This window comes from Argiope bruennichi, chromosome 7 (assembly GCF_947563725.1).
Source record: "Argiope bruennichi chromosome 7, qqArgBrue1.1, whole genome shotgun sequence".
Lineage (NCBI taxonomy): Eukaryota > Metazoa > Arthropoda > Arachnida > Araneae > Araneidae > Argiope > Argiope bruennichi.
The window spans coordinates 3,107,409-3,126,279 of NC_079157.1; the positions used below are offsets into that span (position 1 = coordinate 3,107,409).

The following is an 18,871-nucleotide window of genomic DNA, read 5'->3' on the forward strand; positions in this document are numbered from 1 at the left end:
TACAGATTCTGGCTTCCTCAGCTTAAAGGAAAGATTTAAAAAAAAAAAGTTCTATATTCCACACATGAAGTTGCCATGAGATTTATTCCGTCATTGATACATTTGTCTGTTGCAATAAGTCAAAATTCATTTACAAAATGAAATCACTTTCAGAAACATTTATTAAATAATGATAAACATTCTAGCTGAAGTGAATGATAGCTGAGTTGATGATAGCTGACATAACTTGATACGTACATGCAGTTTATTAGTAAAGAAATGAAAAACTGAAACGATTATTGTAACCATTTTTTCTTATCATATCTTCAATAATTTATATAAAAAAAGATAAAATTTCATTTAGCATACAAATGAGTTAATATTTTTTTTATTATCCGATTAGAGGAACTTATTATTGGCTCGTTCACTTACCTTTTTTACGATATCCTTAACAAAAGAAATAAAATCATTTAATTGAAAATTCAATGAAGGTAACAAATGTTATTGCTGTACAACATTTTTCTTAGTAAACAGTCAGATAAAGAATCGGAATTCATTCAAAACGAAAAGTAATAATTATCCGTGTGCACCTCCAAGTATTTTTCCAAACTTCTTTATAATTAAAAAAAGCAGAATTTTAGTATGTTATATTAATCAGTGATCCGTTAAAACGTTTGTAATTAATCATTTTCAAATAAAATATCTTATTTCTGAGAATTGCCACCGTGCACAGTAATACAAAATTCAAACATAAGATCGTGATACTTTATCCGTTGCAACATATCAAATTTATTGTATGCATTAAAAAATAATTGTGGAAAATGATATCTTATTCCTGAGAAACGTTTTCGGATAGGATCATAAATAATTCGAATATTCGGATTCGAAACGTAACGCAAATGCGTGAGTTTTTCTGCGCCAGTTGGGGTAACGCTATGCAGATTACAAATTTTTAATTTCCTTTATTCTGTTTTATTTTAATTCAAAAGTACTTAAGAATGAATCTGAAAGATCGATTAATTAACAATGTTTAATTTTAAATGCATCAAACATTAAGAAAATAAATAGAATCGTTTCAAATAATCAGCCGAAAAATCTTAAGCCTAGCCTCATGACTGTTGGGAAAAAAAACTGAAGCCGTACTTATTTGGCGGCGGGGAAAATGAAAAGATTTTTTGGCTGGGAAGTTAGTTTTTAATTAATAATTAAAATTCTAATTAAAAATTCAAAAAAAGGGCTATCCTATCTTTTAAGTTAGATCAAACTGCACACGGTGTGCAAATTTGATTAAAATCGTTTAAGTAGTTTAGAAGTCCATCGCGGACAAACAACGTGACACGTAATTTATATATATTAAGATTTTATATTTACCCTACTCACTAATTACACACAAAAAATATCAGTATTCTTTTTTTACCCTTAAAAAGAGAGAGAGAGAAAAGATGGGCTGTTAAATATTTCATGAGGACAATGCCATTAAAAGTTGATTCAAAATATTGCCATCCAAAGACAAAAAAATAGGAAATCTATATAATCTGCAGATACTTCATATATACATACATTCAAAAGACAATTACTTTTCCATAAATTAAGATTTTAGAGATCACAATTTAAGAATTCCATAAGATGCATAAAAACTTCTGATGCTGGTTAGTTGTAAAAAAATGTTTAAATAAAAATTAAGAATTAAGAATAAAGAAAGTGTCCTAAGGAATCCATAACTGAGTAAAGTTAGAAAGGGTGGCAGGTGCAGTTACAATGGGTGAGGGCCATGATCCCCCCCCCCCAAAAAAAACAACCTTATTAGACATTTTTTTTTTTTTTTTTGTACGGAAGAAAAGTTACCTTAAGGTTGATTGCATAGGAGAAGTTGATTGAAAAATTTATGGAATTTTGATAAAATAAACTTTGACTAAATAAAACCAGTTAGATAAAAGCATGGGATAAATAAGTTTATTTTTATAATCTATTTTTTTATGGCTTTAAAAGCCCGATCTTAACAGGGGGGAGGGGGGGAGGGGACTTCACCGATGAATAGTCAAATAGCAATTGAAGATTTTGATGTAAAGTCATTGTTAGATATAATTATAAAGCTTAAGGTAAAATTAATGCTGACAATTCAATCATGGAAGCTGTAACAATTTGTACTAATAATTCCTTTTGTTTCCTACAAAATTAACTAAAGCTTGAAATTATCAATTACAATTTTGCATTTAAAACAATGTTGATAAAATGTATGACAGCACAATTTAGTTTCAGATGCTTTATTTCCAGATGATTTGATATTTTTATTGACCCACTAGATCACTTCAGGAAATTTTTAGACTCAAGACTATATTCTTGAACAAACTCCCCCCCCCCACCCCCAAAAAACAGTTAGTCTTTATTAGGCTCTGAAGGGAGAAGACTTTATTCTAAAAGATTGACTTAATAAATAACCCGTAATTTCCAATTCTATTTCATTTATGGCATTTCGCAACAAAAAATGCCAATGATTAAAATTTTTATAATATAATTTATCAATTAAATTGGATTATAAATTGCAGATTTTCTTCATAAATGATATGCAATAATAATGGAAATCCTTGGAAAAAGGGAAAAGCTTACAAAAATATTTTAAATGTTAAAAAAAATATTCATGCAAGAATCATCTTAACCATGCAAAATAAATAAATGATATCACTGACAAAATATAAATAATAATAAACTTACGAAGAGAAGCCCCCGAACCTCTAGCAAGATTAGCGATGGTCGAGTATGAAGCTCGGGCTTTGGCACGCCTAACTGCGGACAAATCAATAGCGCTAGTTGATCTCAATCGGGTAGGAATGCCTGAAGCTACAAAGAGGAAGCATCAACGGAAAAAATGAGCTTAAACTAAAGAAAAATAGTGAATTAAAAAGAAAAATGTCGAATTCAAAAAGTAAAATACATGCATACAGAATCGTGACACATGCTGTTGCGATTTCTGAGAAGTGAAAGTTGCCATGCAAAGAATTACTGATGAAAAAACAGAGAAAGAAAAAAAAAGTATTTAAATATAAAGGATTCACATTAGTTAAATGTGTAATTTTATAGGATTTAAGCAATGATTATTAACGGAGATTATTGCTTCTTCATTTCCCCCACCAATAACAAAGAGCTTTGTTAAGAAGGCATTATTATTTTACAATTTAGTAAAAATATGCTTGGAAACATAAAAGATATCCTAGACAGTGTCTGTAAAGCAAGCAGCAATAATAAGAGGGTAAGTATGTAAGGATATGATTTTTCAAATCCACTGAAAATTTCAGCAAGGTCTTTATTGCAAATTAAAATGCAAAATTATTGCTGTTAGCAAGCTCTAGAAGAGAAGAAAGACATCCAGTTTAGTGCATATTTTCTTCCTGTAATTTTGGAGAAATTTTCTCCCAAAATCACTTGAATAAATAATGCTAAAACAAAATATATTAAGTGATTAGACAAAACAATTGTTCTAACAATACTAATAAAATCATTCCCTTATTAAAAAATTTATTCCAATATTCAATAAGAAACAAAATATTTCAATAAATATGAAATAGCTTTTTTTTTTTTTTTAACTGAAAAAAACATTAAAAATATAAAAGAAGAGGACAAATACTAAGAAAAATTCACAAAAGCAAAATATGCAACAGATAGAAAATGCAATGTAAAATAATAAGCTTCAATAATTAAACAATCAAACAACGACAAAATCGAATATTATATTTACTTTATCTGAACTAAAATAAAACAAACACTACAGAGTTAATAGCATATGACTTTTTAATACAGAATTATATGCTATCAACTCAGTAATTTTTGTTTGTTTGTTTAAATACCCAAAGTAAGAGTATTTCTCATGAGCAATTACACTGCACCTAAAACTGTATTTTATGTATTACAAGATTTAATGTAGAAACTTACATGGATCCTGTTTTGAAATAGGCAAATTGGAAATTCCTGTTCTTCTCCCAAGTGTTCCAGTGCGACCATAACTATGAAAATAACACAATCAAAATAAATAGTTAATGCACAATTATAAACTATAAATAAAAACAAAAATATTAAATGCATAAAACTGCAAATGAATGCACTTCTAAAACATAAAAATTTTAAGACACGAATTTGAAATAGTTTAAATCAAAAAATGCTACAATTCAATAAATATGCACAAAGATATCAACTTTTCTTCATGGTATATTAACTTATTTAATTCATTAGTAATAAATATTATACTATTTATTAAAATTTAATAGCAAAATCAAAAGCAAGAACTGTATTTTTAAAACCCATTAAAGCATTTATTATTGAGACTGAATGCAGTTTGGCAATATACGATAAAAGGAAATTTCCCACGTGAAATTATGGTCTCTACAAAAAACAAATTTATCAACAATTCAATGAACATGTCTCATGCACTTATGCTATGATGCAAATTCTAGTATAAAACTTTTGCCGTGATTTTGATGATTAATTTCTAATTAATTTTTCAGTCTAATTTCTTTTCTAAGTAATTATATCTAGCTACTTTTTAGGATTGAATTAACGATATCATAAATATTCTTAAATACCATAAGAACATTCTCTTTTAATAATATAAACCATAATCATATAGAAGTTTAATTAATCATTGAAATATTTTTTTTCAAATTTGAATTGCTTTATTTTTTTCAGTCTATCAGATCCAAAAAATATCAGTTATATTATATACTAGCTATCTTTGACGGGATTAATGGACGCTGAAAATTAAATATTCTATAAATTATAACTTAATAATTTTCTCAACAAAATGTTCTTATATTAGTAAGTATTTGTATCATAAAATTTGCACATGCCATTTTGGGGTTCATATCCAGGTAAAAGTGATATTTCTCCTAAATAAGAAACTATCAATCCACAAATAAACAATGTGCAAATTCACCTTTATAAAATTTCCTGAATCTATATAATAAAATATACATTGTATTTAGAGAGCGCTAATGCTGCTACAACTAAAACACAAATGAACTTAACCACATTGAAATTAGAAATAAATATTAAGTTTACAGCCAAAGAATCAAAAAGAAAGATAAAAAGAATCCGGCCCAAAGACTTTCTCAAGGGTCACCCTCAGGCAAGGATTCAAACCAGTGATTTTTTCTGTGAGGGGTCTGACTTTCGTCCAACAAACTGACCCCTCGTGACCCGAAAATCCCAGCTTGAGGAATCCCAAATGAGGAAGAATTTACACATTAATCGTTAAAAAGACGTCAAATGTTTAAAACTTTGAAACAGTGTAAAATTCATTTAATTACATATTTTAGGTGGCTATCGCAAAAAATATTAAAATTCGGCTTAATTTTTAATTAATTAGAATTTTAATTCAAATTTTTTTTAAAAAACCAGCCTGAGGTGCACATTTTTACCACCCAGGCTATATAAGAACCAAATTTGGCAATTCTAGACCAAACAGTCCAATCAGTAGAGCATCAACATGCACATACAAGCACTTATATTTATTATTAATATAGATAAAGATCTATGCTATAAATCATTAGCTATCTTTGCAACTTTCATTTCAACATCTTGTTACTAACTTTAAGTTTTCCACAGAGCCCCCATGATTGGAGGCAGTCGACCTGTAAGGTTTGTTACTCTGGGTCAAGGAGCTACTACTAGAGGAATTGCTCATAGTAAGTTCATCATGAAGCATTCGTTGCTTGCTGTTATCTAGAGAGTTCAAAAGAGCATCTGCCTGCTCCCTGAAATGGTCAGCAAAACTCCAATATGCTCTAGAAAGAAAAGTTAATGAATCATCAAAATGAAAATTTTCAAATAATACAAATATAAAACTGTTAAATAATATACCCCAATACAAAACTGCATTACTGCAAAACATTTACTAAAGTATGAGTAAAACTGTATTACTGCAAAGCATTTACTAAAGTACTTTTATTTTATTATTAGGAGATACTATATGATTAATTGCAAGCATTTTTATTCTGTGAATATATGAAAGTATTCAGTCTTATAACTGTTTTGAATAAAAATTCAGCACATGACATTGGAATGAATTTTGTGCTGATGCAGATAAAAACTTGGAGAGTAGGTATAAATCACTTGTACCTTGACCATAATTTTTTTTTATCCCCTTTGATTTTATGCACTGATTTTGGGAATTTGTTGCAGGTATATATTTTTTTCTTTACGTTTTCTAAAAAATTATTATAATTTATTTATTCTTTGTATGTGAAATAAATCCTTTTCTCAAAATTTCAGAGGTTGTATTGTAATGCAATTTATTTTTATTTGAAAATCTAACCATCTTTGGCGATCAGGCAATTTTCCAATATCAATTGTCAGTAAAATATTTATAAGTTTCGAATTTTGATAATCATTTAACTCATACTAGTATAGAAGGTATGCACCATTTTGTACATTGTTTATAAGTTTCAAATTTTGATAATCATTTAAATCACACTATTATAGAAGGCATACACCATTTTGTACATTGTATTATGCATTCTTCTAATTTTCTGTCATCTCCAATTTTTTGATTATAAAACATCTATATTTTCACATTCATATCTAACAAAACAATGGAGTTGATTTAAGATTATGCTTTGTAAAACAGTAATATTCAGATTCTCATATCAGTTTTTCTCACAAAAAAGTGGAACTTTTCTTTTTTCTTTTATTAACATCGCAAGAATATAATGTGCAATAAGATTCTATTAATGGAGGGTTTATATATATATATATAAAAAAATTCTGCAATTCATAAAATATTTATCAACTCATATTGCATATAATTATTTACACCATTTATATATTTTTCTTATTAGATGTGTATATATATAACTAAAGGTTTAGAAATTAGTTGTTGGGCCTTGATTAGATTGGATATATTACATATTATATATATATATATATATATATATATATATATATATATATATATATATATATATAATACAGAATTACTGACCCCCCCCCTAAAAAAAACTAATTGATTAAACTTTTTTTTTTTCCATTTCATGCAGGTTAAATATCATTTTTATTTTGTGTGAAACATATTTTCAGAGAAAAAAAAAACTTATATTCCTTGAAAATTAACTAAATATTAATATGGAAAAAAGATATGTATCAATAAAAAGATTTTTTTTTTCAAATTTTAATTCTATTTCTATTAATAAACACCCATTCCACCATACTAGAACCTTATCTAGATTCATTTTAAACAGATAATCATTAAATCTCAATGATGGTAGCCATGGAAATAACTTTAATCCTTAAGTTTATATAAGAATAACATAATTAGGAAGCAACTTCTGAGAGAATATTTAATTAAATATTGCTTACATTCCCATCACTTTTAGATACTGTAATACAATATTGGAGACATTTACATATGCAAATGAGTAAATACAAAATATACAAGATCACAGATATAGTGAATGAAGACTTACTTTCTCGAAAATGCACGGGCTTCTGGATCTGCATCACTAATGCCTTTTCTAATTGCATCTGTCAAAATAGCAACATGCTTCTCCATTGGATGTGTCGGCCATGTAACAAGCAACTGGTCCAGAAATTCAAAACAAGTTCTGAAAGGTCATTAAAAAAAACTCAACTTCTTATACTGTCTTCAAAAATTAGTATAAAAAATTTCTAAAACTATGTTTTTTTAATTCCGATTATCTATGAATTCCAAATAGCTATAGATCTAAAATAAAAAAATACAAAACTACTTGATTACAATTTAACTTCAAATCAGAAATAAAATAATATTTTGATTATATCTGAATATATAATCAAAAATATGTATTTTTTAATATCAGTTTTCAATTAATAAAACATACACATTTTTATAGCAAACATTTGCAGAATTCTGCTATTAATAGGTTAAATATCACATTATTCTACTATTTATGAATTTAAATTATATCACAATTATTAGTGGAATTCAGGTGACAAAAATTGCTTAAATTTCTGCATGTTTTTATATATTTTCTAAGATTCTTTCTCAGTAACCAAGTTACATCAACACATAAATTGTACTAGTCTTAAATTACCATAAATTTTTTTGTAATATAATGAATTCTACTCTAATTTTTTATAAAAAATTAAATATTTTTATAAAAAATATTTAACAAAATAAATATAAAACAAAATATTTTTTTATAAAAATATTTTGTTTGGATATTTTAAAATGATTAGAATAATTCTCGGGAAGAAAAGTATCTTTTGGAGTACAATTTCAAGTATATTAATAATTTTTCTAAAAGCCCATCATTTTAAAACTAGTTTTTCAATAATTGAATTTAAATTCAAATAAAAGCATACTTTGATTAAATTTGCTACAATATTGAGAAATTAAAATTTAGTATTTACAGTAATTGATGCATCTGTAAACTTAATTATCAATGAATATATCTATTACATTTCTTTATGCAATAAAACATAAAAAAATACAATTTCAAAATTGCATTTACTTACTTTCGGATATCTTTTGATTTTGAAGACAAATTTGTAGTGATTATAGGTATTAACCGGCTTACATGTGTATACTAAAAAAAAATAAATAAATAAAACATGAAGATGGATTTATTTGATATGGAATATGTCATCAACATAAAAAATTAAAGTAGTTCCTCTTACTCGTATGATGAAACGTATGGCAACTATCCCCGCTGTGGACATGATCTTGGCACTATTAGGAATTAAGTTAATAAGACATGGCAACAAAGCTTCCGAAAAACGATCTAATTTTGATCCTAACTGCTGAGAAAGATATCTGAAAAGAAAGAAATGTGAAGAATGTAAAGCATATATAATATGGTAACATTTCTAGCAATTGTATAAATAGAAGTATGCAAATATCATTTTATTACTGCTCACTATGAAGAAATTATTGTGGCAGACAAGTAGACACATGCATTTTCCATTTTGTATTCAAGATCTTACTTTACTTCTTCACACAATTCACAAAATATTTAACAGGGTCCGTAGTGAGAAACTGCTGTAAAAATTAAGTACTTATAAGCACTTTTTAAGCACCTTAGCCAAAAAAAATCAAGCTCCTTTTGCACATGTATGCATACATAAGCCTACATATTTTGTAAGCATTAGATATCTTCTGTTTAACAATAATGCATAGTTAAAAATTAAAAAAAAATTGATTAATTTTAAATGTGCATTCTTTAAATTTTAATATTTATTTCTGTATTTGCACACAGTTTTCTACTGCAAAATAAATTATGTCTTTTTTGTTTTGATAAAAATAAAAAAAGTAATGAGAAAGATAAAAATATTAATACCAAAAAATTAAGACAACTTTTATAAAATTAACAATGAAATATGATTTTCCCTCCATTATTTCTTAAAATAACCAACTGCCAGTTTATTTAGATGGATACATCATTTCGAAAAATGTCACTAATGTAGAAGTATAGCATGACCAACAGTTTATATTTGATTTTTATACATGCAATAAGACTCAATATAGCAACAAATAAGATTCGATACAAATACTGCAATAACTAAAGGCAGTCTTATAAATTCTCTTCACAGACTTATAAAGTTAAGGACTAAGCATTTTGGCAGGGTTACCATTATAAGACTGGCAAAGCTGCCATAAAATGATGATACATCAAAGCCATATTCTAAATGTGTTTTTAGATAATGTTTTCAATAGAAAAGAATAGCAGAATTCATAAATGGCCAGACTATAAAAACTGCTTTATCAGTTCTTATTTTTGAAATTTAGCACAGGCTTTTTTTAATGTTTAGCATTCCCGAAATTTAATAAAAATTGCTTTCTAACTGATATATATGTATACATAATTTTTTTTTTTACTTTAGCTTAATAAAAAAATGCAGAAAAATGTGATGATATATTTTATGAAGAAATGAAAATGCTTCCCATAAATAACAGAAACATATTCAAGAAGTTTAAAAAAAAAAGTTAGAAGCAAAATAAAAATAAAAAATGCTAGTTGAAGCATATTTAAAAGTATTTTTTGAAGCCAGCACAAGGCATCACATTGCTTCAAATTTAATTTTAGCAAATCAAATGAAAAGTCATATTCAATGAACTGCTTTAAAAACTATTAAGTTTAAATTAAAGCAAAGGACATTATGCACCCTGTTTAAGATAGTGATCTAGTACTGTGGGATATTATACTATTATATAATTTCAATTAAGTTATTGATGCATATAGAGAATTATAACAATCTTATTGAAATATACATTTGACAGGCTGAAATTTGTATGCTTTTCAATAAAGAAAACTTATGGTTCAATTAATAGTCACAAAAAACTTCATTGAAACCTTTCGCATATTTCAGTATTGTTGGTGAAAAAACAAGAAATTGTTTAATATAACACACAACAAGGTCTCAACACATCATAAAAGCATTTTTCAAACAACTTATTTTCAATACTTTCAATGCTTATTTGATATTAATCAATTTTGGTGACCAGTTGGTTCACCAGAGATATTAATTACTTTTAATTTCAATTAAATTAATTTGATATAACTTAAAGCTCACCATTCAGTCAAATTTCCAGACATAAAAATGCACCATTTTAATTATCTTAGATCTGCTCATCGTTTATGAGCTTTCTTAATGGTGACCATTTTCAAGAAACCACAGTTATATTAAAAATAATATACAGTTCATCTAACTTTTAAATTTTGTAGTATTGTAAATTCCACTTTTATTTATCCGTCTCATAAGCAACAAAGATGTTAACAGAATACTTCTTCTTTAGCTTTCAACAATAGAAGAAAATCACATAATAAAAAATGAATGAAACAATAAAAATAGTTTGAATTTCAAGCTAACAATGTAATCTATAAATGAAAATTAGGCACAATAATTAAAGAAATAAAAATTTTAAAAATGCAAAAATGTTTTTAAAAAAGAGCATGAAAGCTATTAAACTAGTATAACTTAAAGATTTTTTTTTTTTTTTTGTACTTTAAAAATAACAGAAAAATTCTTTCTGTTCTATAATAAGTTCAAAAGTTATGATGAAAAGACATCAAAGTTTAGCTTAACTTTTAAAATGCTAATTAAAATTTTAAAACATCACTTGGAGGTGCACATTCCCACACTCCAAAGTATGTATGTATGAAGTTGGGAGTCTAGATCAAACAATCTGGCCAATGAATTGCCAACACATGCTTTCATCTTTATTAGTAGAAGAGAAAATAAGAACAACATCTAAACTGGCATTTCTCCTTGAAATTTTACACTACAACATTGAGAGGATATTAGATATAAATGAATTAATACAAAGCCTGTCAGCCAAAGTTTATATCAGTAGTTGTCACTCTCTTTAATAGTTTGGGGAAAAGAATTATTATAGAGCCCTGTTGATTAGATAACAGCTAAAAAAAAGAATGTAGGAAACAAAATACATAGTTTAAAAACAGAAAAACAACTTACGCAATTGTTATACATGCTTCTCTGACTACTTGCGAGCGCAAATCTTTTACACTTATTTGGAAGGGATGTTCCAAAAGCCTTAAATGCAGATAAAATTCATCATATTCATGGCCACCAGCAACAATTACACTACGAAATCGTTTGCACTGAAAAAACAATCAAATATAAACACATATTATATTCTCTTGTATAGCTTAAAAATATGATTGAATTAAATGCTGACTTGCGAAATGAGCCCACTAAGAACTAACTGATTAGAACAATGGAAAAATTACTCTTTCTAATTGTACAAGTTGTATTAATAAAAAATATATGGCATCACATATAGCATGTCTAACACACTTCACTTTGTAATTTGTGTAGAGTCTGATTATTGCCAAGCTAATATAAACTTGATTACCCCCCCCCAACATTTATGACAAATACTATTGTTAAATTAGAGGTAAAATATCCTTATTTTTATTAATTCTATATAAACTGTAAAATTTAATTAACTGCAAATCAAATAACTGCTTAAAAAAGCAGAAATGATTGTTTAATTGAACCTCCAAATTTAAGAAAATCAAGAAATTATGATGAATTTTACATGAAATTTTCCTTGTTTCCAGAGATTAAAGAGAAAAATGATAATTTTTCCATCATATCTGCTAAATTTTAGAGAAAGCCATTTCTATAACATTATTAATAATAACTTGCAATTAAAAATAACTTGCTTTTTACTAATGTATTAATACATGGATATTTTTTGTATTCATCTTTGATAACCTGATGGAGAAAGAACATTTACTCACTTTTTTGAAACCCCCCAAAATAGCTTTGTTACATACAGATATATTTTATACAATGGCTTGGTAAGCAGATGAAACAACTCAGGAAGAAATTCTGAAATTTTTACACTCTTGCATAAGAATGCTGAAGATTTTGAAAAAAGTAAAGTTGATGGTAATGAATGTTCTCCATTCATAAAACATGGGCAATCAATCTGAGAGTTTTGTCTTTTATAATAAATGAATTTCTCTTATATTTCATATTTACTAGTTGGAAGAATCAGCATGAATTAGATTTGACAGACCAAATAAAAAATCTTTCATTAATTGTGTAAACATTAATGAATAATCACCAAAACATAATATATTGGAAATATAGAAGTCTTTAGTGTAACTGTTAATCCAGAAAACATGCTTTCATAATTCAATAATCTTTATTTTATCACCAAGTTTCAATTAAGTCATCAAACTATTCAAATGCAAAGAGCAGCAAATATTTTGATACATCAATAATAAATATAAATTCTACAATCACTTGATGTTATTTTCTTACCATTTCAACTCGTTTTTCCCAATCATTACTAGGATTACCAAGAGTTTCTTTGATTTTTGTAAGTTCTGATTCCAGGTCCCTAGCTGAATATAACTATAAGAGGAAATAAATATAAAAATAAAATAAGAAAAAATCTCAAGAGAAATTTTAATTTGTCTAAATGATTTTACTTAAACATATAAATTAAAGTAAATATTAATATAAAGGGAAAACAGAAGACAATAATTGAATGTATATGAATATTCACTGGTCACAAAACACAGTCCTAAACTACAACAATTCTATAAAACTATGAGGTTGTTAAAGCATCCTAATAATTAAAGAAATGTTAACATAATAAGATGATGAATATTATAATTTTCTTTAGTTTTACAACAAAATTCTATTGATTGCACATCTTTATTTTATAGCTATTTTTCAAACCTTAACACTTTTCTCTGACCTCATTTATAAATTCTAAATAGAAATGTTGGATCATCAGTTAGAAAATAACAATAACCACACTAAAAGATTTATTTACCAATAAAACTTTCGTTGAGAAATGTAACTGTTTTTGCAATTTAAATATCCAATTAATGATACAATATTTCATTAACTCTTAACACATTAAGCAAAGCAAAACATAGGATACAACTGATGTCTGACATGCCAATAAGAAGATGCCTTTGTGTATTATCTATAATCAAAATGTTACTACTATTGAAATTTTAATTTTTGTAAACTGAAGAATTTGTACAATAATCTTTAAAAAATTATACTGCTCAAAATTCCAATTTCCATTAAGTTTGATGTAAATAATAAGTAGGAAAATTTAATGCAAAATAAGAATGCAAATTTCCAAAAGAACATGAATTAAATGCTGAAGTTCTGCATGGGGATTCTATATTATTTCCATATGCAACAATATTATACTACGTAGACTGCTATAATTTCATTAGTCATTGCCTATTAGTCACCTTTACTGGATAACTGCTCACTAAAATTTTCAATTACATATTTTATGTAGCTTGGTCTCTTAATAGCTTCTTCAGCAAAATATTTTTTAGTTTCAAATTTTGATAATCACACAACTCATACTATCATAGAAGTCTTGTGCTGTATTGTTCATTATAATATACATCTCTCTAATTTATTGTCAGTTTCTGTAAAATTTGAAATTGAAACAGAAGTAATGAAACTTCAATGGAAACAAAAACTCTTTTGCTAAAGCCTAACATGTCTTTTTTTAAAAAAATATGAATAAAATATCAGCATTCAAGTCCGATATGGAATTAAATAATATTTTTTATAATTAATGTAATATAAAAAAGAATCATTCCATAAAAATTTCTCAAGTTCATTATAAAATTCAGATTTGAGTTTTGCTTTCAAATGGATTTAAATTATGAAATAATGTTTTTTTCAGTCAATAAATGTACTTCCAAAAAAATTATGATATCCAAATTTTATACAGTCTTTTGGTCCTAAGGATATGCAATGATATGCTAAGGATAATAAGGATAATGATATGCTTAACAAATCAACATTTAAATGGAAAAAAAAAAAAAAGTTTTTATCTCCGTGATGAAATCTGATAGTTCTGAATATCCCTATTTTAGTACAGTCAACAATTTCAAAATTTTAGGTTCATCAGCCTTCAGGGGCTGATTCACTAAGAAAAGTTATAAATGTAAGAGAATGGGTTTTTCTTTTGATTTAAAACATTCGCGACTGCAGAATATTTTTTTTTAAATGTGACTCATAGGATCAAAGTTCTATAGAAAATTTCATAATTCATCAGAACATTTATTGACAAAGAACATATATAACAAACAGCATATAAAGCTACATAAATTCCTATTAAATGTATATGCCTAATATTAACTGTTAAGAAATAAGTATTTGAATGTATGTATGTATTAAGAATTAAGTGTGCATGTATGTATAAACCAAATTTGTCTTAAATATTACAGAAACATTAAATTAATAATATCGATATTTTGAAAGTTCACAGACATTTTTTCCTTCCACTTATCTTTCTAGGAAATATATTTCATGTTTATTTTATTTCCTACACACACATGCTTATAATAGTTTTTTTTAATATATTTATTGTTTGCAAAAAGAGTCAATATGGCAACACGTTGATAGAAGCTAATTTTCTGAAACTTACACAATGCAGATTAAATTTTATGTCAAATAAATCCTGAAATATAGGCTTAAAATATTTTCAAGATTTGATCAAAAATAAAATATTTATTTGCTAAAAAATTAGTATAATTGAAAAAATATATTTTTAAAAATATTAAGGTAAAGTAAAAATCCTTTTTGTACAGTACTATCTTTGTATGTTTGGACGAATAAACACCAAAATTTTGTTTACTTTTTAATTAATTAAAATTTCCAAAAAACAAGTTTGAAGTGCACATTTCTAGCCTCCAAAATATATATGCCAAGTTTGGTAGCTCTAGATCAAATTACCTAACATCTACAGTATCAATATACAATTATCTATATTATAAGCAAAGATTCATGCAAAATTATTTCAGTTAATCTTAAGTGTCAGACTCTTTATTATAAATATATACCATATCACTAGTGAGTTACATGATTTGTGCTTCAATCTACATCTTCTCTTTATTTTATAAAATAAGCTGCATATTCTTTTTATGTAATTCAATACATAAAAATTTTAAAGGTATACTGCATACCTTTTCTCTTGTATTCAACATGAATTATAGCAGTTAATAATAATGTTTCTGTTTTGCTATGCCGAAAATTATAACTAATTGTTTTTCTGCAAACTTCTGAGTCATTCATACACATTTTTAAAATACACTGATATCTGCAAAATATCTAAATCATTCTAATTTATTTACTTTTAATTAATTGAAAATTTAATAAAACACATTCCTAAAAATGTTTTTATCAGTATTATTAACATAAAGCATGAATACGCTTTATGTATTTTTTTTTTTTCTTCTACTTTTAAAAGATTTTTAGAGCCATTTAATTCTTTAAAGCTGTTAAAAAAATGAAAATAAAGCAACACAATTTTTAAAGAAAATTATTCTAATATCCTTGAAATAAATAATTAGCCTTTGAATTCATATCAGCAAGACTAAGTGTTTCAAACACTGCAGCAACATGAAGAAACAGAATACAAAGTTCATACTTATATATTATTAATTTTTACATTAGGAAATGAAAGATATTGAAAGGTCATTGAAAAATTTTAAAAAGTTAACTCATACTCTTAACATATTTGAAGTATTTCAAACAACAAGGAAAATTTATAAAAGTAAATAAAAACTTTCATTTTAACAGAGTAAATTATTTAACCACATCTATAATAGCACAAAATGCAGCCCTTTAAAGCTTCAACCAAATTATTAAGTAAATAAATATAAATTTTATCAAAAGCATAGAATTGACCAAGATCAAATTATACAAAGCTAGCACAGAGATCAAAATGATGATCTACAATTTCTTACAAAGATATTTTACATTAACAAAAATATAATAAAAAAAAGTAATTTTAAGAAATATGCCAACCGTTATTCTAGGTACATCTTCAAATGATTTGATGAACATTTCTTCATCAGCACCCCCTGCACCACCACCTACAAAAAAATTAATTTTCATGAAACAATTCAATTTGGGGGGAGGGGGGAACAATGTTGCGCTTTAAAAACATTATGATAAGTCTTCCACGAAACTTATATAACCCAATAAAGGGGGAAATTTGTAATATAAAAGAAAATATTCAAGTTATTAACATTATGAGATTCTGATAAAGCAATTAAAACTGATGAATTTTCTGCATTCAATATTTATTTATTTCAGTATTTATACATTTTAGAAAATTTATGTGGATGAAAGATGGAAAAAATGTCAAACATAGAAATAAAATTACAAATACAAAATAAAAAAGAACTAATTAATTTGAAACAAAGTAAAAATGCAATTAAAGTTCTTCATTTAGAATATGTATCGTTAATAGTGGATCAAGATTATAAAAGAACATAAATATTATTTCATGTATCTTTAAATAAAGGGTAGAAAATGAATAGATAAAAATAAATTTTCAAATATATTCATCATTAATATATGTTTTTTTTTATTTATCAGTATAATTTAATGATAATCTTTCTTTTAATTATATCAAATGTTTATTTTATATTTGTTAAAAAAATATTACTCAATTTCAATTAAAATATTAGCAGTATATAAATTACTTTGAGTAAGAAATAACAATCTAATTCATAATTCAACATATATGAACCAAATTAATTAATATCACATATAAAACTTCATAATTTCTAAAAAGTGCAGCTTCCCTCCATATTACCAATTATTTGCTATACATAGTGTATAGCAAAAAAAAGCCATGCTCAGAAAGGGTGCATGCAAAGAGAACTAGGGAAAAAAAAATGCCTTCTCTCCAACAAAGACTATAATGATGCATGCATACACATTGAAATGGGAGTATAAATTTATTTATAGTCACATGTATACTATTTCCCCTATCTGAAACCATTTCATTACCTTCTTTGGTATCTTACTGAAAACTAAATTTGTCCTAAATGCTTCAACATCAATTAATATGTTTTCTGAATTTTGATGACATATAGAAAGAAATATGAAATTAATAAGTTTATATATTACACATACATAAATAAACTTTTGTACCTGGCATTACTTTAACTATGATGCAAGACTTATGATTCAAGGAAATTTAAGATTCAACTTGTTCTGATCAAGCAAATAACTTTAATATAATTTTGAAATGAATGATGAGAAGATTTATTTTTTCCCCTAAATAGCATGCTTTCAAAATTTTGGATATAAACTATGAACTGATTTATGTGCCCTAGAGCTTAAAACCACTAAATAGATATGGCAGATATTCTTCTAAAAAAATTTAAATGTTTAAAGATATTTGCTAATATGAATTTCAACTATTTCTCAATGTATAAACAAAAATTCAAAGAAAATTTGAATGCACCTGTGATTTGTTTCTTATCAGTCAGTAATCTGGGAATTAATTATGATTCAAACATGAATAAGTGCATGAGAAAGTTTTTATTAAATTTCAAGCAGCATGAGAAAATAAACAAAATCCACTAATATATCCAATAAAAAAAAAGTTTTTATCATTAAACTATTTTTATTATGATACTAAATAAATATATATGAATAAAGGAGAAATTAAGAGCATAACGGACTAGGTTTATAATTGGCTTTAAATTAAATGCCTCAAAATCTTATAAACTCAAAAGGGGCAGTAAAAATAATTTAATTCACCCCCCTCCAATAAAATTTATGGTCGGTAAGATCCTTTTTTTTAAGTTTATATTATAAGTTAACAATCAAATTATATAAATTAAAAAATGCCAGTTTGGAATACAATACCAAAATGTTTCAGAAAATAATTTTAATCTTGATAAATAAAATTAAATAGTAATGTTATTATCATGGTTACAAATATAGATTCATAATATAAAAGAAAACTTAATTGTGATTAACTATTATAAAAACCAAAAAAACTCAAATCAAAATTGAACTCATTTTCAAGAAATATTGAGGAAATAGGGATCCAAGTCAAATTAAGAAATTTTCAGATTTACTAGTTATTATTATTGTTTGCATCCTTCATAAATTTAAAATGTTTCTATTTTAGAATGAAAGAATTTAAAAAACGAAAACTAATCAAAATTTTTACCACGACTTTTGGTCACTGTTTTTCTGTCATTCACCAATATTTTTGACACAGGTGACTTCTTTGCACTTTTTGGCTCATCATCCTCAAGAATTTTTTCAACTTCTTGAATAGCAAAACCAATAAAATTATCAGTAATTGTAAAATATTAAATTGTTTTAGGAGGAACAAAGGGAATGCTTTGATGATGAACAAAGGATTGTTTTACGAGACACAAAGGTGTATTGCACACAACAATTTTTTTTTTTTTTCTTTTATCTAAGACAGAAATTCCTTCACCAACCGGAGAATGATGACCATTAAATACACAATTTATTTTTTATTACTAAGTTTAACAAGACAAATTTAATCCATTACAACTATGCAATACTAGATTAAGAATCTAAATAGACACACAAAAAAAGTTCCTAACTAAAATTTTGTTTTAAAGAG

The 18,871-nt window shown here is 25.9% G+C and overlaps 1 protein-coding gene across 16 annotated transcripts in view; it reads right to left on the reverse strand.

Moving 5' to 3' along the window:
* The window catches only part of LOC129975700 (CLIP-associating protein 1-like), a 195,257-nt gene that overhangs the window by 37,783 nt on the left and 138,603 nt on the right, over window positions 1–18,871 (reverse strand). For 9 of the 16 annotated variants that reach the window (XM_056088849.1, XM_056088845.1, XM_056088841.1 and 6 more), the window contains 10 exons: window positions 18,443–18,544; window positions 16,273–16,340; window positions 12,739–12,831; window positions 11,419–11,564; window positions 8,623–8,758; window positions 8,461–8,531; window positions 7,431–7,568; window positions 5,559–5,753; window positions 3,907–3,977; window positions 2,692–2,817 (listed from right to left, as the gene is read on the reverse strand). In XM_056088849.1, the coding sequence (XP_055944824.1) occupies window positions 2,692–2,817; window positions 3,907–3,977; window positions 5,559–5,753; window positions 7,431–7,568; window positions 8,461–8,531; window positions 8,623–8,758; window positions 11,419–11,564; window positions 12,739–12,831; window positions 16,273–16,340; window positions 18,443–18,544 (1,146 nt within the window). The remainder of the gene's footprint in view (window positions 1–2,691; window positions 2,818–3,906; window positions 3,978–5,558; window positions 5,754–7,430; window positions 7,569–8,460; window positions 8,532–8,622; window positions 8,759–11,418; window positions 11,565–12,738; window positions 12,832–16,272; window positions 16,341–18,442; window positions 18,545–18,871) is intronic. The other 7 variants (XM_056088847.1, XM_056088843.1, XM_056088844.1 and 4 more) reach the window with 2 other exon arrangements.